Source organism: Tetranychus urticae, chromosome 3, assembly GCF_039701765.1.
Source record: "Tetranychus urticae isolate SD_2017Ah chromosome 3, NJAU_TeUrti_SD_1.0, whole genome shotgun sequence".
NCBI lineage: Eukaryota > Metazoa > Arthropoda > Arachnida > Trombidiformes > Tetranychidae > Tetranychus > Tetranychus urticae.
The window spans coordinates 16,003,077-16,028,865 of record NC_142960.1 but is presented as its reverse complement, the minus strand read 5'-3'; the positions used below and the strand labels follow the sequence as shown (position 1 = coordinate 16,028,865).

Genomic DNA, 25,789 nt, shown 5'->3' with positions numbered 1-25,789 from the left:
CATTTAAATTGTAACTCTTGGAGTAACCCTTAATAAAGATTAATTATGCAGGGGAAAGTGTGAAAAAATATACACGGAATCTGATTCGATTGGAGAAGGAAATTGATTAAAAGGAATTCTTTCGATGATCATTCAAAGCAGATAATAAAGCTAACAAAAGCGACATCAACTTGATAAAAACACAAGGAAATTGTTTAAATGGTGTTAATAGCTAGTAATAACACCATTAACTGTAAGATGACGAGATGAATTGTAGGAATTAGTGAAAGAGTAAAGTTGTTTAAATTGTTCAGAAAACCCATGTTGTTAAATTGAAAGATCAGAGACAATATTATCATAAGGAGATGTGAATAAAGGCACGATTGGTTAAACAACCGGTTCTAATGTGAATCTATGTGTTGGACAACTTAATACACTCCAATTGAAGGTAAGTCCGTCAATATGTTTGGTTCAAGGGAGAAGAAGAGAGATGATGATGATGATGATGATGATGAGAGAGCATCGTTCTTACGTTTCACCACAACATCATGATGATGAGAGAGAGAGAGGAGAGAGCAAGTTTACTTTTTTGTCTTAAGACTCAACATTACTCACTCTACTCTATTTAATTTCTGTTTCTTCATGTTAGACGTTTTTGCGTATTTATCTGATTTCATCTTATTCAATTCAACCTAACCTTTACCTTTCCAGTTAATCATCTCATTCAGTTTATTGTAATTATCTTAATATACATAATAATCATCATAATCAGGCCTCAAGCAGAGCCTTTGTACTTTTTTACTTTCAGTCTGTGTGTGTTTCAATCAGTTGATCTGCTTTTACTTTTTATTCAATCATTTTTCTCTTCTTCTTCTTCTTCTTGCTAACAACCTTTTCTTCGGTTTTTTTTCTTTTTCCATCCTTGTTCTTGAAGTTCAAGTTGACAGAGAACCGAAGAGGGAGAGATCATGATAATTATGATGATTAGGATTACCAATTCATAATTAGTGTTATTTCAATGATTGTAGTAATTTGTAATCCAGATTTGCTACATTGCAAATACCAAATAAACCAGCAACTATCTGGTTAACCTCATCAACAGTTTGTCTAATTTTGTTTCTTGTTTGTTTAACCATCAGCAACGCCAAAGCTTCATCATCCTCCATCATTTTGCCTCATAATAGTTGTTAATATTGATTTTTTTACCGATGCAATCATCAACTGGATACTTTTTCAAATAATTAAAAAAAATGTCCCAACTCAACTGTCCAATCTCATGGTTTCCTTGGAGTCATAGCTTCCAACAGGAATCCTCTTTGATCCAGCAAACGTCTTTCACGTACAATAACTCGACCATTCCTGGTTGGTTCTTAATTTATTACTGTCAGAGCAATTGGTTGACAAGCTCATTTAACGTCATATTTATCTTAGTGTCCATTCAATTTTACCTTTCCTGTTACTGTGTCCGAGCTAAAAATGGTAAATCACGAAAGTCAACTGAAAATCTTCATAAACAGCACCATAATCATTCCAATAATCACTCAAACCATCAAAATGTCACCCAATCGGTTCACGTTTTACCCTCTTCTCAAGTGCGAAGTATCTCACAAAGCCACATTACAGATTTAGGTGTCAATGATGCCATCAGTGAAGACATTGATTGTTCTGTTGACAATGGACGATCCCATTTGATTAGCTTTTGGAACCAAATGACCCCTAAAGTATTACTTGACATCTTCACTTTAATGTTACTTTTCATTGTTTCTCTTTCCATCATTGAGCTCCTTCAATCTCCTTGGAACCATGTCAGTGACCATTTCAATGGTCGATTTATCACACTTGTTTCAACAATGATCACCTTGTTGGTCAACTATTTTATTGTGTTTCCCCAACTTGGCCTATTGCTGTTAAAACCTGGTTATGGTAACAGCCTTTATCGGGTTACCTTCTTAATCATCGTTGTCTCGTACTGGACCATCACCATAATCAATTTAGCTTGCCAATTGGGATTACTGTTAAACATGGGACTGTCCATTTGGACCCACATCAGGTTACAATTAACACTTGCTTCCATGATTATTACGACTTGGGTTCTTTGTGCTAAACTTTCAGCCATTCTCATGACAAAGGTAGGTTAACAAGATTACTATTAATTGAGAATAATAAAATTATCATGATGATAATGTGTGTTATGTGACAATTTGTTGACACTGAAAGTGTTTTTTATCATCTGAGTAAAATAAAACCTTCAAACCAAGTGTTTACTTTGAGGAGTTTATTCATAGAGATGATTTTAGATATATTCAAATAGTATTATTAATACTTCAATAATGATACAAATTACTGCTATTTCTATAGCAACCCTAATTCAGTTATCCTGATTAACTTTCAGGATAAATAATGAAATAAAGCAAACTTTTACTTTCAATCAGAATGAACTTTGTTTCGCAGCTTTGTAGATAAAAATACATTCAACTACAATACAAATTAACTTTCATTCTTAAATTAAATTGTAAAAGTTGCAAAAAGATGAAATTAATAACTTGATTAATCAGGAACAAGCCAAAAATATTAATTGTACAGCATTTTCAATCTTCTGATAATTAGTTGTTTTAGGTTGATCGGATTAGGTTAGAAGTGATTTCAATCAAGATTTGCATCAAGATAGTGTAATATCATTTTTTGTTGCAAATTTCATTACAGTAAACCAGATTTCTTGAATGAATAGATGTCTCAGTTTGCCGTGAAACTTCTTCAATCACATTGAAATATTCCCCTGAATTTAATCAATTGGACTAATCAAAACAATCACAGTTTTGTAACTGAAAAAACTGGAAAAGGTTATCTTCTTACTAACAGTTCATTAATAAACTTGTATTGAGTGTAACTTTTTATATACAATCATCTATCGACTGAAATTTGATTCCTTGAGATAGTATATTGTTGATATTAATAAATGAATCTGTTCAAGTTGAAATGATTTAAAAAAATAAACTTAATAATCCAAATTAATCAATACTTTTTGTGATTGAATCATCCAAGATTATCATGGATTAATTAAGTTCAGGTTAGCTAACACTTTGAATGTAAATATGTCAATCAATGTGTTTTCAACTCTTTGAAAACAACCTTTTCATGAGATATATCATCATGGGATATCGTGTACTTGGTCAATGGTTGAGAAGCAAAAAATACATTTCACACTTTTCCATTATCTAAATTGATCCCAATCTGATTGGGGATTTCATCCGAGTCTTGCTGTTTCATCAAAACTATAAAATTTAATTAGTTAACAGGTTAATCTGAACCTATTGGATATTTAAAATCTGATAAAAAAGTTAATTCCTTATGAATGTACTTTTTGTAAGCCTTTCAAATGAAACGCAAAACCAATTCAAAGTAGCAAAATTGGTGATACAGATAATAAATTATGATTTGTTCATTGTTTAAATGAATAGGATCATAATATTATGTATCATGTATCATATGCATAATTGAACTTTCTTATGAAAAATGTTTTGCGTTAAACAATGCATTTTGCTTTTTTAAAAAGCAAATTGTCGGGTGATGATTAAAAAATATGATAAACATGTAACAGACGATGATTTATCATAATATAAGAATCAAAATAATCTAATAAGATAAGAGACGACAGAGCATCGCTACAAGGTAGCATGCGACAATAAGGTTGACACGGATATGCAGGTCCTCTCAGGCCTCACTTAGTCATGACGATTAACACGCATCCCATTATCTTCATCTATCTTATCCCTTGTTAGTTCATCTTTATCCTCATCAGCAGGAAATGAGGCGGATGATGATGGAGAGAGAGAGAAGAGAAGAAGAAGAAATGAGCATCAGAAATGGATCGTGTTTTAAGAGCTGTGGACAGGTATGTTGGTTGGTTGATAACTATTTTTGTTGAGAATCTCCTTTTCTCTTAATAAATCTCAATTTCCCGATTTCAGTGTTGATCAAGAAAAACTGAAACATTTCCTTGGCAAACTGGCATACTTTGGGTTGTTGATTGACGAGAAGGCAAGATGGGAGATTGTCCGAAATCCATTTAACTTTGCTGGTGAAAAGATGAGAAATATTAAAAAAATCAATTATAATGATTTCAATAAAATGCAATAATAATTATAATAGTGATTAATATTATGCCTTACCAAAAAAACCGATTACTGGCTAATTTTGAATTTCACTTCGATATCCATATTTAAGCAGAGAGGCTTTCCAAACGTGTCTATTTACCTTGCAGGTTTGTTTAAATTTTATCCATCATCACTAAGTATAGAGATTGAGAGGAGAAACAAAAAAATGGATTAATAATTAAGAGAATGAGACAAGTTTAATTACAACCTGTCATAAACTGTCTATTTTATTGGCCTACTAAATGATGTTGATACAACTTGTCAAATTATCATCAGCAAATTATCCGTTGTTGAACATTCTATCTGAATAATATTCGAGAAACAGTTGATATTGAATAAATATTATTAAAGGTGATGCAATGATTGTTTATCCATCTTACAAGATTATTAATGATACTTGTTGAGTTTTGTTTTGATGAACTAATAAAAGGATAACAAGCATTGAAACAGATGCTTAACTGACAATTAACTATTTGAGGCTCAAAAATAATCACTTATTTAATAAGAGCTTGTGAATGGCTAATCAGTATAACTTCATTTAAATTTTCAAGGTAAATTTGAATAATTTGCATAAAACAATTTGCCGAAAATTCCAAAACTGACCTCCAAATTAGAGTTTCATTATCTTATGTCTATGAGAGGCTATTGTGTAAAAATTGAGTTGATTGTAAGATACAATCAATCAGCTTTTTACCAACTGTTAGCTGATTGATTGGCTAAATATTACTTACAAGCCTTTCTTGTGATTCCAGTATTTCATTTACTCTGAAAATTCATGTGATGAAAAGATGGATTAATCTTGATTCCTGTTTTATCAAAATTTTCCAATGAATTAACCTTTAGACGATCAACGACATTGATGACTCCCATGTGAGGAAAACAGTTTCCTTGCAATTGAACCTGTCAAAATAAAATCAAATTTATGTGATTAGATTAGCTAATGAATTAAAATGGATGGAGATAAGATTGTATCATGTACATGTTAAAATGAGTCAACAATTTGACTATAATTAGATGTGAGTAGATTGTTAATTAATAATTGGATAAAGCTTACCTTTCTTTATTACCAAAATATTGAGAGTTTGATTTGCGACTAACTGACCAAACAGCATCTCAATCGGTTAAATATAATTGAAGAGTTTAAATATGATCAAGAGAAAGTTTTAATTGCCATTTTTGAAACAAATTATATCTGAACTGGCTTGAGAGTTAATGAATAAAAAAAAGTGTCTCTTAAAATTAATCCAATAATCAGTGTCCACTTGAATTGATGTGACACAAATGTACTCAGTATTTTGGTAGACGATCTTAAGTTACATTGCGAATCAATTCACATCAATAAGTTTTGACTATTTAAAGTAGAAAGATACAGTTGTGACAATTATAACGGTTGATGGTGGAAGGGTTATCACTGTAGTTCATCTTATTGTTGCTTCAAGCAAAATGGCATCATTAACCTTGACGGGTTTTCTGGTGATCCATCAATCAACTAATCATACACCATTTTCATGGTTGATTTATCTTGGCTGTCCAGGGTAGGAAGACCACACTGTGAAGATTATTGAATTGTTGGTGAAACATTTCTGTTATTGAAAGTAATCACATGGAAGTCACTCTCATGATTAACCGGATAACTTTTACCATTCTTTGATGGTAAAAGTCTAATTCCACTCCTTGCTGGCTTGATCATTATCAGAAACTGAATGCATTATTAATAAAAGAAAAAAAATAAGTCATAATTAAATACTCTGCATATTTAATGGATTGAAAATTGATTGTAATTGTTTAAAAGCGAGAAATAGCATGATTTTATAACATCAGATCATTAGTTTATAATTTAAACATGATTTAATTTAAAAGCATTTTGTTTCATCTTCTCTCTTCATAATCAATTCAACTGTGCATCTCCATTAACGCAGTTAAAACATTGAAATTAAGAGCCGCTCAAAAATTACGTATCTTTCTAATTGCAATAATTGTCACCTTTGATAACATCAAATATTAATATTATCATCACCATCAACAAAAGCACCAAGCATTACATGTAATTGTTTACCCAAAAACTTCTCATTCTCAATTTTTGTCTCATGCTAAGAGATTTATCATGTCCCATGTATCGGATGAAAATATGGCATTGGAAGTTCAACAATTGCTTTCAATAAATCACCTGCAGCGTGACTTTTTGGACTTCTCATTTGATGATGAACCAAGTTGCAGGAATTCCATTTTTCTGATGCTAAGTGGTGGCTCAAGTTTGCTAGTATTTATCATGATAACGCACATACTCGTAACTTTCCTTACATCCTATGAGTGTTACGCACTTTCACAGCCCGATCACGTCTATGTACATGTAATTTTTGAAAGAGAAGTTAAAAACTTCACTTTTACATTTTAATACCTTTTTATCTATCCGAAAGTTAAAATTTCAGGGAGAAAAGCATTCAGCGAAACTATCCATATAGCTATCTACGTCATAGCCTGAACTATCATCTTTTACCATCTCGACAGAAAGAGTCAAAACAATTTATGGGGCGATGACATCTCGGCTTTAAACAAATTCACGCAAAATTTGATTAGCCTTTTCAAGATTATGTGCGTCCTCTGACCGTGCAAATTTCCGATTATGTTCACCAACTCGATTATCTCCTGTTGACAGTTTTCCATGAAACACAAAGTGAGAGTTATAAGCTGAAAAAAGAAGCATTAATTGTTATTAATAAAAAAAATTGAATGCTTAATTAGTAGTGAAAATTAAAATTAGGAAACTGTTAAAGCGCGAGAAATGGCATGATTTAATAGCATCAGATCATTAGTTTTGAATGAAAACATGATGAGCTGATGATATTTAAATTAAAACAAAGGTTGCCCCATGCATTAATATGTATTTGTATGTGATTGCATGAATTAATTAAAACAATTACTAAAAATAATAACACCAAATGTAACAAACATACAAACCTTTTACTGATATTTTAATAGATGTAGAAGAGTAAATGGGGCCAAAAAATAAAACCCTTTGGGTCAGATTAAAATTCAAATTTCCAGTTAATCGATGAAACAAATCATGAGTCACAAGTTGATAGTAAAAAAATTGTTGATTAAACCAGAGATGAGAATGACGAGATTTAGCAGTAAAGCTGAAAGATTGAACGATGCTGAAAAAACACGCTTTGACCGATCTCCATTTTGATATGAGCTAACATTGGAGGGAACACACCAAGAAAAGGCCAAGAATTGGAAACTAATTGATAAAACAAATGAGACACAATTTGAGAAGTTAATCAGTTAAAACTATTGGTGTTAAATGTTTACAATTAAGTAGGGAATCATGTTAAACAAACCTTGATAATCATGACCATTTGATTATATCTTGAATTCAATTGACCTGATACAGAGTGGGTAACACTGTTTAAAAAGAGAGGGAAAAAAGAGTTGTTAAAGGTGTGAGTAAGAGTTCGCATTATTTTTCCACTTTCAACGGTTTTTTGTCTCTTAACATTTTCTGTTATCTCTGTCTGTTATCTTTTGTTTTTCAACTCTTTATCATTTCAATTTTAAACAATTTTTCTCAATTCTCTTTACATTCTCTTATCTGTTTTGTTGTTCCTAATACATTTTGAAGAAACCAAATACCAAAACTAAATAAACAATTAATTAGCAAGTGCTAATGATGTGCCAACAACAACAGTGATATTTATATTATTTAAATTGTTGAGGTCAAGCTAATGTTTTAACCCTGAAAGGTTCGCCATTTTGTTCAGTAAACTTCAAATGATATGATTGTATCTAAATTTTTCATTTTCTTTGCCCTTCTCTTTCTATGATTTCATCTTTATTTCACGATTCCCTTTGCTGTCTGTTAATGATTTATTATTTCAATAATTATTGTGTATTTTGTGTTGTGCATTTACCTGTTGCCAAAAAGAAAACCCGGTTAATTGTAATGAAAATTAACCCTTTACGCCTCATCTTTCAATCAGTCCATTAATCTTAATTTAAGATCTTTTTTGTTTCACTCTTCATGACCAATTCATCTGTGCATCTTGATCGTCATAAAAACAGACATTACTTTTTCCCTTCTATTACCAACCTTTTTTAAACATCTTTATGTATCTTCATCTTCAATACCAGCTTCGATCTCATCTTTAGTTTCATCTTCATTTTCATTCATGTTATATTTAACGATTACTAAGAGATATTTTATTATAAATACCTGAGGCTTACTGTTCAAGAAGAACAGTTATGACATTGAAATACAAAAAAAAGCCCAACAATTACAAATCTTTCTCATCGCAATCATCACCACCTTTATGGCTTTGATAACATCAAATATCATCATTAGCAGTAGTAAGCAGCAACAAGCATTAACATAACCAAAAAACTCTCTCAACTCTTCCTTCACTTTCTATCTCAATTAACAGCAGTTGAATTTGAATCTGAACCATTGACACCATCATCAACAGCCATAAAATTATTATCAAAAATAAACATCTACAGATGCGGCAATTGATCAAGGTCAACATAATTCGAGTTATATTTTGATCAATCTTTCCAAAAGGGTTACAGTTCTCCTTTCAAGCTTCTTTTCACAGTACATTTATGCTTCCAAAATTAAACATTTATTTCTCAAAATCATGTTCTTTAAAATCATCGATTGGAATCAATTTGTCTGGTTAAGTTTCCGCATTTAATCTTGATGGATGTCTGTAAATCACTTGAAAAGTTATTTGCGATCGCTTTTTACAAAGACAAGCAACTTTTTCGTCTTATTGATAATAACCTTACCAACGACTACCAAGGATAATATATTTGTTTAACTGAATTTTTATGATGATTTCAGTGAATAATATTATAATTTTCTTGTTCAATCATAAACCTGATGTTCCAATTCAGGACGTGATTGGCTGTGAAAATAACGTTTATTTTACTACTAATGGATAAAAATTTCATTAACCGATTGTGGCCTTTTGTTTTGTTTTGTATTTTAACTGGAAAATTACCGCAAAATTTGTTATAATCAGACGATTGATTAACTTGCTAAAGACGGGTTATAATATCTGGTTAACTATTATCTTGGAATGACGTTCAGTAAATCAAAGTAAATCCTAGTATTAATGATTAATCTATCAGTAGTGAAACGGAATTATTCAGTAACCAGACTAAACAAAGTGAGACAACAATCAACTAACCAGATTGTTATCTAAGATAATTAACAATTAATAGTTGATCTTCATTAATGATCTTTACTTGTCCAATTGCAGGTTGATACCTTGATTAAATTTAATTGAGCCCATCGTTAAATGGTTACATTGATCATAGGCACTCCCCTGTTATCATCAAATCATTATTAATAACATAGCAATCAATATATGTTGACCCATAAATTGGTGGACAATGATTAACAATTTACTCTTGAAGATTAACCTTTTGTTTGTCAACAAAACAAACAAAACAAAGGCAAATTGATTGAACTGGTGCACAATTAACTAATCAATTTTGAATGAAACAAAATTAGATTTAACCCGTTATCTTCAGCTATACCTGAAATTTTTGATGCTCATTATTAAGATGAGTTTGTTTAATATGAATGAGGAAAATGAAAAATGAAAATGATCCAAAATAGCAAATGAAAAAATGGAAAAGTTAATGATTACGATTGTAATCAATTTACTTGGTTAGGAGTGAATAATGTTGTTAAACAATCATTATTAATGTCATTCCCAATCCATTATTGAATACATGGAACAGAATAGGGTCACCAAAGTGAACAAGAATAATAGCAATTAATTAACTTGCCATCTTAATCAACACCATTGAAGACAAAGCAAGAAGCAAGGTTTGGCTGTTGCCTGATGATTATTTTTACTAACAATATTATCATACATGAACATTTATTTGTCATTATTCAACTTCAATATTCTGATCAAATTTCTATTTATACTAATTTATCTTAATTAACTCTTTATTTCTTTCAACAGGAACGATTTGATGGAGACTTGAAGCCACCAAGCGATTGTAAATACCTTCATCCATATTCATCGATATTATCCAAGGCAACGTTCTCATGGTTTTGCGAGATCCTTCGTTTAGGCTATTCAAGACCCATTCAACTCGAAGATCTGGGTTCATTACCTAAAGTATGTTAAACCCAATTTTCAACAAAAAACTCAACTAATGCAACAGTCAAATGAAAGGTCAATCGTGAAATTTTCTGGTTAAATCTTTGGTTAAACCTTTTGACCCAACCTTTTGGTTGAATCTCGTCTTTAATCTTTTCATCAAACCAGGATCGCTACCTGCTGTAATCGAGATTAATAGCTTAATCGAGATTACCAGTGTTGGGTTAACAGATGACGAAAAGTCACCATGTGAAAATGTGATTTGAATGAAAGGAAATACATGTATCTGTAACTTGTTTGGTTTCTAATCTTTTCTTGTTTTTTTCTTCTTCTCCATGAGCTTCAGGTTGTTGACAAGCATGTTACATTTGACAAGGATAAGAACTTAGATATTTGGTTTGAACTTTAAAATAATGAGAAAGATCAGGTTTCCAGATCTATCCCGTTGATTCCAATCATTTCTTTAATCTTGTTATCTCTGGTGATTTACTTGCTCTTTTTGACGTTTCTTTTTCTTCATTCCTTCCTCTCTTCACCTATGTAAATAGATTACTCACCTTCCTGATGATAGGTAGATAGATAACCATGAAATTTATCTTCATTCAAAATAAAGGTTAAATCAAATCAGTTGAATGAATATATCTTTTTGCCACTGACCTCTAAATGAATCCTAAGTTTATCCAACTACACTTTGATTTATGTTTTGCTAAAGTTAAAACTATCATGAAATTAGCATTGACACAGTGATCATAATCAATCAAGTATTCAATTCAAGTTGATGCAACAATCTTACAATCTTCATTCTAAATTGTCTTCTCAATCGAATACAGAAAAACGAATTGAATCAAGATTAACAAAGATTGGTTAAACCATTGGTAAATCAATATTGAATTGATAACCATTGATAATCATTGATCATCATTTTTTATTCACGATAAAAATGTGTGTTTCCATTGATACAAACAGAGAAATAAGTTAGATGAGCGACCAAAAAAAATTCAAATGTTTCATTTTTCTCTCTTTTTGGTTGATTAGTTGATTATTATTGTAGTAAAGGTGTGTTAATTGGTTAAACAAGAGGTAGATTGATATTTACATTGGACATTTTGGTTGGACAAGTCAAATGTTTTACACCTTTCCCATGCTGATTTTGTTTCCAGTGGAAGAAGAAAATTAAAAATGTGTAAAGAAATAGGAGAAAAGAGCTTTTTTTTTGCTTTTTATTTTTATGTTTTGGTTACTATTGCCGTCTCACCACCTCCAGCCTGATGACCACCATCATCATGACCAGCTTTCACCATCTTTATCCACCGATTTCTCATCGTGTGCGACAATTAACCCGTGAACAAGTTGCACTAGCTGGATTGTAATTACAGTTGGCTGAGCAAAGATATCTGGCAGCACAATCACCACCACTTCGTCCATGTTTACTAGCTTCAAATTCATCTCTTTCTTCATCAAAATCATGACAAGCACCAACTGCTTCAACTGCATTCAAAGCTCGAGCGGCTTGACCGCAATTGTAAATAGCATTGTAATTAGCCAAACAGTGAAAGTACCTGTAGGGTTAAAAAGCAAGAAGACCAAACCAATCAAAGTATTATTAATATTTGCATCATAACGACATCATCTTCAAGATTGATCTTGATCTTTTCACATAAAAAGTTGATCATTATGATAAGATGATGATGCTACCAATTTAAACAACCTTTACTATTAGTAGCAACATTTAACTAATCAATAATTTTCCTTTTCGTTAATGTGATTATAATATTACTCTGTATCATTGCTCTTTATTGCTCTTTAAAATTCATTTTCTAGGTCAGTGTCGATAGTAATCAGCAATAATCATTATAATAGTCATTATAATAATAATTACAATATCAGAACATGTCTTTAAGTGAATGTTTGTTTGTTTTGTATCTTTAAGATGAGAGGTAAAAGTTTTACCATTTTTCGCTATCAGGTAATTATGACAACTATTTGTTGATATATTTGTTGTATTAATGTTTACTTGTTTTACTTACAGATGACAATTTTTACACGAAGTTGAACGCATTGTAGCAAAGACGGCAACCATTTCACGGCCAGCACAACGAACTTCAGTTTCACGGTCTGATTTGGGTCCAAGTTTACGTTTAAAACAATCGGCGATCCTTTTCCAATCAGTTGCAACGGGTGATGATGTTTCTTCAATGTTTTCACCATTGACCATCATTGGCTCTGAAAGAGCAGCACTTGAAACATAATCAACAATTGACCAGTAAAGTCCAATAAGAAAGATATAACGCCAGATCATGATTTATGAGGTAGTTGAAGATTTAACACACAGATTTACAGACTAACTGAAACAATGATTGATGAAAGAAAAGGGCTGACAACAATCAAAAGATAACCAAGATCCAAAGAGGGCAAAGAAAAGGGCAAATCAAGTGAAAGTTGATTCAAATGATGATAAATGGTAATTGATTAACAAAGGATAAACTGTTGCTAATAGTTAACCATTTGCTTGGTTGTGACCCTAACGGCGTAGTAACTGTTTATGAAACACCTTTGTTAATGATTATTGGATACTTGTGATTAGTTTATTCAGCAATTATGTCTTTTTGTGATTAAAATTCAACTTAATTAATCAACCAAGTAAAATGATTATTGGGAGGAGAAAAGACAAAGATGAAAATGATGATCACATTAAAAGGCTACATTTCCTTCTTTAGACCTTTACCTTGCCAAAAAGGTATGTTAACTATTTGTGTGAAAATTAGCTGATTGTAGAGTTTCAACAAAATTGTAATTTCCTGATCAATCATTTTACCATTTCAAAGTTGAATATTAATTAGCGGTGAGAATTTCTTGAGAATCCTTTTAATGATAGTTTCTCAGCCCTTTCAGCATTTTCATTTTTACTGAGAAACTGGTGTTTACCAAAATGCCATTCAATTTTGTGTTGATCTCGGATAAAATTGATTTTACCTCATTGATTGTAACCATTTAAAGGTTGCTGATTACCATTTCTTTCCTTTACATTGATATTGTTTTTGATAAAGAAACAGACGGATTTGGTCTAAAAATTGTCTTTCTCTATTTTTTCCCTAGTTAATCATGATGATTTCAGCTGACAACAAATTGAACTTGTAAAACACTTGATGGTGGAGGGATGATCATGAATGATGGCTTTTATTGATGGATCAACTCTGATTTGTGAGACTTGAAACACACAAAAGAAGCGAGTTTATATAGCAGAGCACCTTTTGATAACTTTGGCTCTTGAAATGTGCTCAATTTAAGCTGATTCATATGAAAAAAATATTCAACCATTACAATTGAGCTTTTGATTGCCATTATTTACTCGTGTTTTGTCATGGTTTTAAAAGACACAAATTGATGTTGAGTTTGGAAACCTTCACAATCAAGATAACAAGATATGTTGATACAGATACTGATGTAGTCTTGTAAACTGGTGATGAAAAGCAATGTGATTTTAAAGGTTTAACCTTTTTTACAACTTATCACATTTTGATTGATAATTTATATATATTTGGGTTTCCTTAGACAGTCAACGAACTGTTCATCTTAGCCTGAACATTGACCGCCAACTTCACATGGACATTGGGCTATGAATGGCTATAAATATACGTCAAAATTTATCTCAATTATATCATGATAAGCTTTTAAACTAAACTCTTGACTTTTCTCAACCAGTTTTTCAACCCTTTTTTCAAGAAAAAAATGTGTCCATCAGCTCTGTGTTAATCAACCAAATCAACTTTGATCATTTTCGGGCTTCTCTTTTTTACTCTCTCATGTTTGCCTGTACTACTTCAATTATTTGTTGAACAGATAGCTTCCAATTGAAATCTGTTAGTTTAATAAGCTGATGAAATAAATCAGTTTACATCAGTTTTATTTGAAAAAGCAATCAACTCATCATTCAATTGCACCAAGTAAATCCCCTTTCAGTATCTTTTTTGTTCATATTAACCTCTTTTTATCCGATACAATTTAATGATAATTGTTTCAATTTGTCTCCATTTCACTATTTACACAATTGTCAATCATACAATCAAAGTCGCCACTTGGATTGTTTCCATTCAAAATATTTGCTACTTTAAAAAGACTCAAGAGTTAACCATTGCACTGCCAATGATTCATAATGGTTATTCAATCCAAATGAATCTTATTGAATCAAGTTTAACAAGCTTGATCAAATTCCGAATATCGATTCATTTGCACTAAACTGACTTTTTCCTTTCAAATTTGACTGTTGATGTTTTTTACCAAATAATGCATTATATCTCAATCAATTTACTGATTTAATTATGTTGATTCATTTAAACAGGAACAAAGAACTGAAAGTCAATTTGAAAAGTTCAATAAATTTTTTGAACAAGAAAGTTGTAAATCAATTAATCAAGATAAACCCATTTCATTGTGGAAGTGTTACTGGAAAACCTTTAAATATAGTTTAGCTGTTGGAGCCATACTACGTATCTCAGCTGATCTGTTTGCCCTTTTTGGTCCAATTTCAATTCAATACATTCTTAATTATGTTGATGCGGTTAAGAATTCAACCAAAAATTCAACTCTCAACGGAACCGCCAATTTATTGCAAACAGATTTACAGGTAATAAACAGTTTATCTTTGGATCGTTACTTCAGTCAAACTAACAAGTTATACAATATTTTCATTTGTTTCAAGTATTTCTTGACGGTTCAAGCCTTAACTTGTGATTAACTTGAAAATTATTCCCATCAACAATTGAAATTAATTTTAGATTCCTTGGGAAATTAGCAGTTATCACTATTAACCTTGAAAATTTTGATTAACACATTAATTGTAATAATTTCCGTTTACCAATAATGCACACAAAACATGATAATTTAAAGAGGCATCCTTAAACCCTTAACCAAATTTATATTTTAAACCGTCAGAAATTACTGAAAAATTCAAACATGACCAACAATTTGTATTTAAATTGAAATTAATCTAAATTGTCTATTCATTATTTCAATATTTCTTAGGTTATCGAGACTTCAACATTCATTCACAATGGATTCCTCATTGCTTTTCTCGTTTTATGTTCAACCTTTTTGCAAAGCAATTTTTCCAATTCCTTCAACCATTTAGCCGTTCTTCAAAGCTTACAGCTTAAAAGTGCACTACAGGTAAATCTTGTTAAATTTTGGAGTGTAATTCATAATAATCATTGTTTTTCATCTAAATTTTCGTAGAGTTTAATTTATAAGAAAACACTTCGAATGGCCCCTTCCATGGGACTCGATTTCGGTGGTATTTCCAATCATATGTCGTCTGATACTCATGATATGATGATGCTTTTTTCAATGGGTCATTATGTTTGGGCCATACCATTAAAAGTTAGTATAAATTATCCTGATTCTGCATTTGGATCCATCAAAATTAATTTATGGTTTTTCTTGTTAGATTATCGTTTTGATGACTTTACTATACTTTCAACTTGGTGTCAGTTCAATCATTGGAGCTGCGGCTATTTATATTTTAGCGCCCATTCAATACTATCTTGGTAAACGATTAAGTGCAATTCGTAAAGAAACAATGGTAAACATTGAGAAATTTTTTTGAAATCAATTTTCGTTTAATATAACTTATAACATTTTGTTACTCTAATACAGGATATTTCAGATCAACGATTGAAAAAGACAAACGAACTGTTAACTGGAATCAAACTGCTTAAATTGCTTAATTGGGAAATACTGTTTTGTCGGAAAGTGGAAAATATCAGGAATCAAGAGTTAAATTACCAAAAAAGAGACGCTATTCTTGTTGCTTATATAAGTAAGTTTCATACCAATCTTGACTCTTAATATTTCCTTATATTTAATAGATTAAGTGTAAATTATTCATATATTTAAATGTAATTTAATTTTTGCTAATATTTTGTCTCTTTTTTACTCTTTCAACTGTAGCTATATTAACCCAAGCTTCATCGGTTATCCTAACATTGGTTACCTTTGTGTTATACCCGTACATTGAGGGTGAACCCTTACAACCGGCAAAGGTTTTCACTGGATTAGCGTTATTTAATCAACTTACAGTTCCTCTTTACATAATACCTGTTGTTGTGCCCATCATAATCAGCTCATTAACCAGCAGTCGACGGCTTTCAAGATTTCTATCTCAACCTGAAATTGATTGTAATGTACCCTGGAGGCAAGATGATTGTGATTGTATTAAAGATGATGAATCGGAAGATGGTAATGCCAATGTAAGTTGTAAACAATTTTTGAACTGTCAATCACCTTTCACCCCTTAAATCCTCTCCTCATAAATGACCATTTTCAAACAATTAGACATTTCTTAAGACAGCAAATTTGTTATATTAATTGATTAGCGCAATTATTGGCAGCCAAATTAAATAACTCTGAAAACAGCCGATCTTATTTCCTTAAATTTACGGGTTAACCAATAATATCAAAAGAATAGACCATTTATTTGAAATAAATGATAATAATGGCCTCTCCGTCATTACCACAATTTATTTTTATTATTATTTATAAGCATAATTTTTAGAAATATATATTACACGATTTATTTATTATTTACTTTGTTTCTTTCAACACAGAAAAAATCAAGTTATCCCAATGGAAATGTATTAATTGATACCAATTATCAACCAGCAAACCAGTCTTTAAATGAAACATCTAATAACAACATCAATGCTACTAGTACGGACTGTGATGGAGAAACGGCTGTTAAAATTAGAAATGGCCATTTTGCTTGGAGTAACAAACAAGAAACGGATAACCTGAGAAATATTAATGTTACAATTCCTAAATCAAAATTGACAATTGTTACTGGGCCTGTTGGAGGTGGAAAAACTTCCCTCCTTTCAGCCTTAATGAACGAAATGATCAAGATTGATGGTACGGTAACTTGGTGTTCAGGCAACAGCCGAATAGGATTCTTGCCGCAAACACCTTGGCTTTACAATGTTTCCCTTCGTGATAACATTACCTTTGGCTTACCGTATGATCCTGAACTTTATTCAAAGGTTAAAGAGATTACCTGTCTTCAAGGAGACATTGAATTGTTACCCAATAAGGATGATACAGAGATTGGTGAGAGAGGAATCAATTTATCTGGTGGTCAAAGGCAGCGAGTTGCTCTTGCTCGAGCCATCTATTGTGATCCTTCAACTTTAATACTAGATGACCCTCTATCAGCACTGGATCCTAAAGTATCTCACACAATATTCACTTCAGCCATTGTCGATTATCTCTTAGGTCGTGGTAAAACTGTTATAATGACAAGCCACGATTTAGATCATCTTAAAGTTGCTTCTAAAATTATAGTTATGGATCGAGGACGAATTGATTTTGATGATGATTTTAGCGGTTTAGTTTCTTCTAATTGTCAATTTTACATTCAATTGAGGGATAACGACTTAGCTCAGGAAAAAAATCGTGCTTTTATTTCTGATGAAGGTTCAACAGCAAAAGAGAGACAAAAGCTTTGCCGATTAGTGACTAAACGTTGCCTGGTTCGAACAGTTTCAACCATTGAAGGGCATTCTAAAAGAAGATCTGGAATTTATTTACGTCAAGTCAGCCATGACCCTTCGTGCCCATTGCCTTGTGATGATTATACCGATATTGAAGGCCCTTGTCGATCTACTCCAACAAACTCGGCTTCATCGAAAGACGATTTCTGTGTTTATGGTAATCCTGGTACAACCGGGGCTAATAGTGATTTTGGTAGACGACCTCGACCAGGAAACTTGCTACGACTCATTTCAAGTGAATCAGCACATTCACGAGTTTCTTCAAATGCCAGTGGCCATTTTATCGGTGGAAATGAATCAGCAACACCGAGTGGCATATTCCGCCCTGGTTTGAGACGTTTAGTATCTAAAATTTCCGATCGTACCATCAAAGAGGAAGATGATGCTAGTCGAATTATTGGGACAACGAGAAAATTATCAGCTGATGCTGATGAAGGTGATTTATTGCTTATGGTTAATGGGCGAAATAAATCTGAATTAATGGGTCGATCTGAGGGAATGATTAGCTCATCACCTTCTGAAGGGTTAATTGGTGATGAAGAGAAAGAAACTGGATCAGTTTCAATCAAAGTTTATTGGTTATACATTAAAGCTTGTTCTCCTTATTTAGCGATAACCATTTTACTATTTCTGGTTTTTTCCCAAGTAATCAAAGTAGCAACTGATTTCTGGTTGACCGATTGGACAGAATCTAATGTTGGAGTTGCTAATTCAACTGAGAAAGCCTCTTCAGTCCTAACTAAACAAGTCAAATATAATGATAACCTTACTAACCCTGATCCTGACTTGGTGAATGTTAAAACAAGCCATACTCTAGTTTATTATATTGGCGGTTATTGTATTTTATCAGGATTAACAATTTTAATTTCACTAATTGCTAACCTGATGCTTCAATTTGCCTCATTACGAGCTGTTCGAGTCTTACATTCTCGAATGATCAATTCAATAGTTAAATGTCCAATCAGATTTTTCGACACAACTCCTATTGGCAGGATTCTTAGTCGTTTCTCGGCTGATATCTCCACTATTGATAAGGTAACACTTGAATCTGACATCCAATGTTCATCATGTAGCCATTAAGAGTCAAACATTAATGCTTTTTTTCAAAAATTTATTCTCATAACTAATCAAAATATTTGATTTCAATATTTAATCACAGGAAATTACATCAACTTTACCTCGTTTGCTTCGTTTTATGCTCCTTTGTTTCTCAGCAATTATTGTGAACATAATTGTTACTCCACCATTCATTATAGCTGCCATTATAATCATCATAATTTACTATTTATTGCAAAAATTTTTCCGTGCAACTTCAATTGAGCTTCAACGCATTCAAAGTATCAGTAATTCGCCAATTTTCTCACATTTTAGTCAAACTTTGACCGGACTTTCAACTATTCGAGCTTTCAGGTACATTTCAATCAACATTATTTTAAAATCCTTGACTAAACCATAACCATGTCTCATTTTTATTTACCACAGGCAAGAAACTTCATTTAGTGAAGCATTATGTGAATATATCAATACCAATAACTTAGCTTTCCTGATGGTCAACTGCGCCAATTGTTGGCTCGGTATTGCTCTTGTAAGTTTCCTAATTGTATCAATAATTGATAAGTAAAATCAGATGAATTAAAATAATTAATTTAATTTCTAATCAATCCAATTTTAGGATTACCTGGGAGGAATAATTTTAGCTTGTGCAACTATAACATCGTTAATCGCCGCAATTTATGGGGATATAAGCACTTCATTTGTTGGAATGTCAATAAGTTACACTTTATTGATACCAATCTACCTTAATTGGGTTGTCCGTAATTTAGCAAGTCTTGAAATGCACATGTGTGCTGTTGAAAGAGTTGACCAATATAGTCAATTGGAGCCCGAAGATTCATCAGAAACTTTTGAAGGTATGTTATATAAAGCCTTAACTCGTTTGTTTTCATCATGATAACAACTTTCTTATTTTTAAATCGATTTCGGTACAAACAGAATTACCTAAAAATTGGCCATCAAAAGGTTCAGTTGTTTTCAAAGGAATTGAGCTTGGCTATGAAGCAAACGCTGATTCAATTTTGAATAATTTCCATTTGTCAATCAAATCCGGAGAAAAGGTAAGATTAATAAGCTTTGAAATTTTGATAAAGAGCAAGAATTTTTAAATGATTTAATTTTTCAATATTCCAATAGGTTGGTATTTGTGGTCGAAGTGGATCTGGAAAGTCGTCCATAATTATGGGATTACTTAAGATGGTTGATGTCCGCGATGGTCAAATATTGGTTGATAATAAGAATATAAAGAAGATACCTTCTGATGTTCTGAGGAAAAATATCGCATTAGTTCCTCAAGAGCCAATTATATTTTCAGGAACATTCAGGTAAACTTGAACTCAAAATCGAACATCAAATCATTTGAACTTCATTTTGATTTACAATTTGTAGTTTGATATATCATTTACTTTGATTAACCAATTTTCAATTTATAATCTTTCTCTAGAGAAAATCTGGATCCATTTCAAGAATACTCTGATGATGAAATTTGGAGAGTTTTAGAGGAAACAGATTGTCGATCGATTGTGGACTCGTTAGACGAGGTTATAAGTGATGAGGGATCAAATTTGAGCTCAGGTCAACGACAATTGCTGTGTTTTGCCCGAGCAATACTCAAAAAGAGTCCAATACTAATAATGGATGAAGCCACATCTTCCCTAGATGTACAAAAAGAGTCTGCTATTGTGGACTACATTCGTAAATCAAACCGAACTGTTATTTCAATTGCCCACCGACTTAATTCACTTCTTGATTATGATAGGATAATTGTCCTGGATTCGGGTAAAATTGTTGAAGAAGGTTTTCCAAAGAAATTACTGACTAAAGAAAATGGTATTTTCAGATCTCTTCTTGAGAGTGAAAAAGGAAGTTGAGATTGTTTTTGGGCCAATTCAAGATAAATGATATACTCGAAATATATTCAATCGCTTTGTACATGTAACTTTTTTATATAATTTATATTTAATCACAAGGATTGAGATTAAAGTTTGGTCAATTAAAGTATATTACTTCAAATTATATATTAACACTGTAAATTATTAATTATAAAACTGTTCCCGTGTGTCGAAATTTGAATTCTGATAAAAATCATTCAAAAAATCAACATTAATTATTAATGTTTCTATAATTCTATTCATTAATTTTAATCAATGTCATCTAAGAATTGAAAACAGATTTAATTTATACAGAAAAATATAAACTCACGAGATGATAACTCACTTTCGTATTATAAATACTATCACTTTGATTCTTAATCATACATGTAATAGATGCACTTGAATCAACCAAGGTTAGCACAGTTTCCAAGTTCTTGAAATAATCAACTAAATTTGGGCTCGATGTGTTATCAGCTAGTTTCGAATGAATAATGGCTTTTAATAATCTCTATTATTCAATTATATGTATATCAATAATTTACGGCTACAATTCACTATCAACAAGCACAGGTTACTATTCGTAATTAGTTATCCATCCCTCGAATGACAAGTTGCATGAAGGCTTGATCATCAAGCTGACTGGATTGTGTTTATAAATTTGATTCTCTATTTACTAGTGATGTCACCTAAAATCTCGGTCTTAAGCAATTTTAATTATTATTGAAAATTGAGTTTAATATCTATTAATATGACTTCTCGTGAATCTTTATTACCTAGTCCAGTTCCTGGTAAAGTTAAAGCTCGTTTCAAATGGGAACCAGCTACCATGAGTGCTCTTAAAAAGTGTCAAAAATTTTTAACACGGTTAACTCGGATCAATCATATGGACTTTGAATTTGCTTTCTGGCAAATGATTTACTTATTTGTAGCACCATCAAAAGTATATCGATCTGTATATTACAGGAAGCAAACTAAAAATCGATACAGCCGTGATGACCCTGCTTTTGTGGTTCTTTTGTCATTTTGGTTTATCATAAGTGCCACTGGCTTAAGCCTAGTCCTCAGGTTACCATTTATTGCTTTCATCAAATTCTTATTCTGGGTCGTTTTTATTGATTGTATTACCATTGGTTTAATTGTGGCCACTTTATTTTGGTTTATTGCCAACAAATATTTAAGAAAACCAACTTTACCGAAAGAAGACGTTGAATGGGGATATGCTTTTGACGTTCATTTAAACGCATTCTTTCCGCCTCTGATCATCATCCATGTATTCCAGCTATTTTTCTTCAATGGTGAATATTTAAATAAACTAACTCGTCCTAGTATAATTTGATTCATCCGCAAATTTTCTTAGGCGCATTAATATTATCGAATGAATTCAATGTTACTATCAAGCTTATTTTAAAATTACATTCAATTAACTGACTTATTTTCTTTCTCTATTACAGTACTCATAAATAGTGATTGGTTTTTTGCTCGTTTATTTGGTAATACACTTTGGTATATTTCAGCAATCTATTATGTATACATAACTTTCCTTGGCTATAGCTCGCTACCAAATCTGCACCGAACTCAATTCATTTTATACCCACTTGTTCCTTTATTTTTCTTCTACATCTTGACCCTTGTTGCTGATATAAATATCTGTAGGATAATCATGGATTTTTACAAATACAGAGTTTATTGATATTTTATATTTTCAATCAATTTCCTTTTCTAATTGTATTTATTAAATTGTGAACCCATTCTCGAAACTATAAATAAATATGACCAAGTCAGCAGTATTCAATCGTTTTAATAGTTACGAATTTTTTTGTTAGAAAACTCCAAGTAAAGGGTGATTGATGATCGGATTTATTATCGCTTAATTTAACCAAAACTTTGACTGTAGCTGTGACTTTTATCATGCTTTGTTTATCATTTTTCTGGTTGTCTCTCCTCAAACCATCGCCAATATTTTCAATTAGCATTCTTGCTTATTTCAAATTCATCCACCACATTATCGCTGTTTCAAGCAGATTATAAGAACCAGAGAGAATAGTTTCGAATCAACAGCCCTTTTGTCAATTTCATTTTTGATTTAAGTTGATCACAAATGTTTTAAAAACGACAATAATCTATTTTGTAAAAGGTTAAATATCATTTGTTTACAACCTTTTTTCATTCAACTAAACTCAAGTTGCATTTGGGATTTTGGGTTGCTATAGTGACATTAATCAGCGGCAAATATGATATGAAATATTGTTATTTTTTACAATAATTGGTTTAAAAGGAATTAAAGATTTAAGACTCTTTATTTTTATCGATTAACTAAGTTTGGCAATTTTTATGGAATGCTGATCTAGCTTCAATGATGAGTAGATAATTCAACATATCTTTGTTCATTTGCTCAATTCCATCAGCATATTTGGTCAAATCTTCTTCGTTATTGGTGTAATTGTCTTTTATGTTTTGTAAGAGTCGAAGTTTTTCACTAGCATCTTTAGCTAATTTTTCAGCTCTTGATCTGATTGACTCTGATTGTTTCTTCTGTAAGCCAGAATCTGCTTCTTTTTGAGCCAGTTTTCGTTTAGCTTCTTCAAACTTAGCTTCCAAGCCACCAACTTCTGCTTCTGCAGCTTTAGCCATATCTGTAGCAATATCAGCTTCCTTGGATGCTTGAGTTACTGAGTAAGTATTTTTCGTAAAGCTTATTCGAAGTCCTTCCAATCTCTTTCGTAGTTCTTCGATCTTAATCTTAGCTTGTTCTGATTGTCGAGCAATACTTTCAGTCTCAGATGAAATGGAATCAAGATCTATTTGAGCTCGATTAAATTGTTCATTAGCATTTTTGATTGAATTCGCTGCTTCATTTTGAGCTTCTTGAGCAACAGCTAAAGCATTCAATACCTCTCTGGCCATTCCTAATATTTCATCTGCACGATTCTTGGTGAAGTTTGCCTCTGATTCGAGTGTTTGTGCTCTACGCAAATCAGCTTCAGTTTCATCTAAAATTTTCTCAATGTTTTTCACATTTTTGAGAGTTACGTTGATTTTATTGGCAAGATCAAGAATTTGTTCCGGAGTTAATGATATTTGAATTTTCAGGCAGTTTTCAGCAACTGTTCGTATCTCAGCTGGAGTCGCTGATTGGGCAGTCATGAATTCATCAATAAGATTAAATAAATCTTGAATCTCTTTGCTCATTGCCTCTGAATTGTTTCTGGCAGCAATAGCTCTATCATATGCTCTTTGAGCTTCACGTAAAGCTTCCTCACTACGACGGCGAGCTTCTTCAGTATTCCTCACCTCGTCTTCTCCCTTTTCACGCAGTTCTTTCAAAATTTTCTCAGCGTCCTGGCCATAGTTGAGTGCTGATTGAGCTTTTGTAGTTGCAGCGTCACAAGAAATATCACCACATTTTGAGCAACCGGCTCCTCCACAAGTATAATCACATTTATCAACGGTAGATCGACCGCCACAAACCAATTTGTTGATATCTGGAATATTGTCTTCTAAATGTTTAATTTTTGCCGAAATCGCACTCAGCGATCCTCGATTGTTTTCCATTGATTTTTCATGATCGAAATTTGTGGATGAGATTAATTTTTCTGTTCCATATCTAAGCTTTCTAGACTTATAGATGTTAGGTATAGCATCTTCAACCTTTTTTTCAGCTGCTAAACTTCGCCTGTAAGCGTCTTCTGTCAGGTTCAATGCACTCCTAACATCATCTGCTTTGAGTTTAGTTGTATTTTCACGTAACTCAGCATTTTGAGCTTCCAAACCACGAGCCAACAATTTCAACTCGTCAAGGCGTAAATTGGCTTGACCAGTACGTTGAACAGTTTGATCAGTATCTCTTTCAGCTGCAGATATTTTTTGGTTCAAAAAATCAACCTCTCGTTGTAACTCTTGAATCGTTTTGTTTACATTTCCAATATCAGCGTCCGTAACATTTGATCCTGAAATTAATATTTCTGCATCCAGTAATTTATTTTCAATTGTAATAAAAGACTTTCCATAAGCCCCTGGTGCTCCCGTTTGTTTGATCTTACGAGCTCGTTCAATTAGTCTTAAGGTTTCATCTCTAAGTTGCTGTATTGTTGTGTCCCAATTCTCGAAACATTCACCACATGATTCACACCGAGGAGCCAATCCAAGGTAACCTCGAGCACATTGATCACATTTTTTACCAGATATTCCCTTTAAGCAAACACATGAGCCATCGAATTTATTGCACTGCATAGTTGCGGATCCACTAGGATCACAATCACATGCTGAAAGTTAAAATGATAAATAATGATTCATTTTAATTGATAAAAGTTATTACTATTTTTGTTTTAGCAATCAGAACAAGAAATATTAATCATTTGACTTTAGATAATTTGAATGATAGAATGGTGAACTGAGCAAAGGAAAAATCATTATTATCGATAAGACACAGAATTTCGTTCAAAATCATGAATTAACTCAATATCAAAAGGGAATCTCAATCTCAATGAATGAACGACCAAACTAACAATTTAAGTGGCATTGAGAGTTTATTATTTTAGTGAAGTTGAAACATAACATGCAATGTTAATCGACTTTAGACTCCAGTAGCTCAAAAGATCTTTGGTTACATTTCAATGACATTCAATGTAAATTGTTATTTTACGTTCAAAAATCATTCAAATTGGTTAGCAAAATCAAAACTAAATCACTTGATTACACTTGTTTTAACCAGAGGAAAGAATTAGATTGTTAAAGTTGCTTGTTTTGAAAAAAAGAAACACTTACCTTGTTCATCTAAATCTGCTTGTAACAGCGACACTTGATTAAAAAACACAGATTGGAAAATAATTGCAACAATTTGTAACAAAATAAATGGATTAATTAGCATTTTCACACAAATTAAGCAGATTAATAGAATCAAAAATACAAATTAAGATAAAACAAGGGTTGAACTTTCAATTTAAATCAACACATTTTCCATTGTTTCATTGAATTCACATTGAAGCTTTCACAGTTCAATCAGAAGAGGAGCCAAACGGATTTCTCAAAACGAGTTTCATTTCTGGCCTCAACTTGTTTAAGGTACGTAG

The 25,789-nt window shown here is 32.0% G+C and overlaps 4 protein-coding genes and 2 long non-coding RNA genes across 9 annotated transcripts; 3 read left to right on the top strand and 3 right to left on the bottom strand.

Moving 5' to 3' along the window:
• Window positions 1-238: 238 nt before the first annotated feature.
• On the top strand, window positions 239-20,862 carry LOC107364155 (ATP-binding cassette sub-family C member 9). 4 transcript variants are annotated; one of them, XM_015931477.3, is made up of 16 exons: window positions 239-427; window positions 1,119-2,108; window positions 10,112-10,270; window positions 14,592-14,876; window positions 15,275-15,418; window positions 15,485-15,628; window positions 15,696-15,830; window positions 15,905-16,067; window positions 16,199-16,497; window positions 16,855-18,828; window positions 18,953-19,203; window positions 19,276-19,378; window positions 19,466-19,703; window positions 19,786-19,907; window positions 19,984-20,171; window positions 20,291-20,862. In XM_015931477.3, the coding sequence occupies exons 2-16, from the start codon at window positions 1,230-1,232 to the stop codon at window positions 20,715-20,717; spliced, it is 5,511 nt and encodes a 1,836-aa protein (XP_015786963.1). In that variant the 5' UTR covers window positions 239-427; window positions 1,119-1,229; the 3' UTR covers window positions 20,718-20,862. The 4 variants fall into 4 exon arrangements, with proteins under 4 accessions (XP_015786963.1, XP_089125087.1, XP_015786964.1 ...); XM_015931478.3 differs by lacking the exon at window positions 239-427 and adding an exon at window positions 608-713; XM_089268961.1 differs by lacking the exon at window positions 239-427 and having other exon boundaries at window positions 594-2,108.
• LOC107364159 (uncharacterized) lies at window positions 5,279-7,456 on the bottom strand. The gene is made up of 3 exons (XR_001569082.3): window positions 7,092-7,456; window positions 6,532-6,821; window positions 5,279-5,832 (listed from the first exon to the last, which is right to left on the bottom strand). It is a non-coding gene; the product is annotated as an uncharacterized LOC107364159 (long non-coding RNA).
• LOC107364156 (uncharacterized) lies at window positions 11,117-12,784 on the bottom strand. The gene is made up of 2 exons (XM_015931480.3): window positions 12,280-12,784; window positions 11,117-11,811 (listed from the first exon to the last, which is right to left on the bottom strand). The coding sequence occupies exons 1-2, from the start codon at window positions 12,549-12,551 to the stop codon at window positions 11,571-11,573; spliced, it is 513 nt and encodes a 170-aa protein (XP_015786966.1). The 5' UTR covers window positions 12,552-12,784; the 3' UTR covers window positions 11,117-11,570.
• LOC112539049 (uncharacterized) lies at window positions 12,932-14,156 on the top strand. Its single transcript, XR_003082607.2, has 2 exons — window positions 12,932-13,094; window positions 13,349-14,156. It is a non-coding gene; the product is annotated as an uncharacterized LOC112539049 (long non-coding RNA).
• A 523-nt stretch (window positions 20,863-21,385) lies between the features above and the next one.
• Unc50 (Unc50 RNA binding protein) lies at window positions 21,386-22,512 on the top strand. Its single transcript, XM_015931602.3, has 2 exons — window positions 21,386-22,015; window positions 22,172-22,512. The coding sequence occupies exons 1-2, from the start codon at window positions 21,469-21,471 to the stop codon at window positions 22,408-22,410; spliced, it is 786 nt and encodes a 261-aa protein (XP_015787088.1). The 5' UTR covers window positions 21,386-21,468; the 3' UTR covers window positions 22,411-22,512.
• Window positions 22,502-25,775, bottom strand: LOC107364268 (laminin subunit beta-2-like). The gene is made up of 2 exons (XM_015931601.3): window positions 25,485-25,775; window positions 22,502-24,982 (listed from the first exon to the last, which is right to left on the bottom strand). The coding sequence occupies exons 1-2, from the start codon at window positions 25,585-25,587 to the stop codon at window positions 23,034-23,036; spliced, it is 2,052 nt and encodes a 683-aa protein (XP_015787087.1). The 5' UTR covers window positions 25,588-25,775; the 3' UTR covers window positions 22,502-23,033.
• Between the last annotated feature and the right edge of the window lie 14 nt (window positions 25,776-25,789).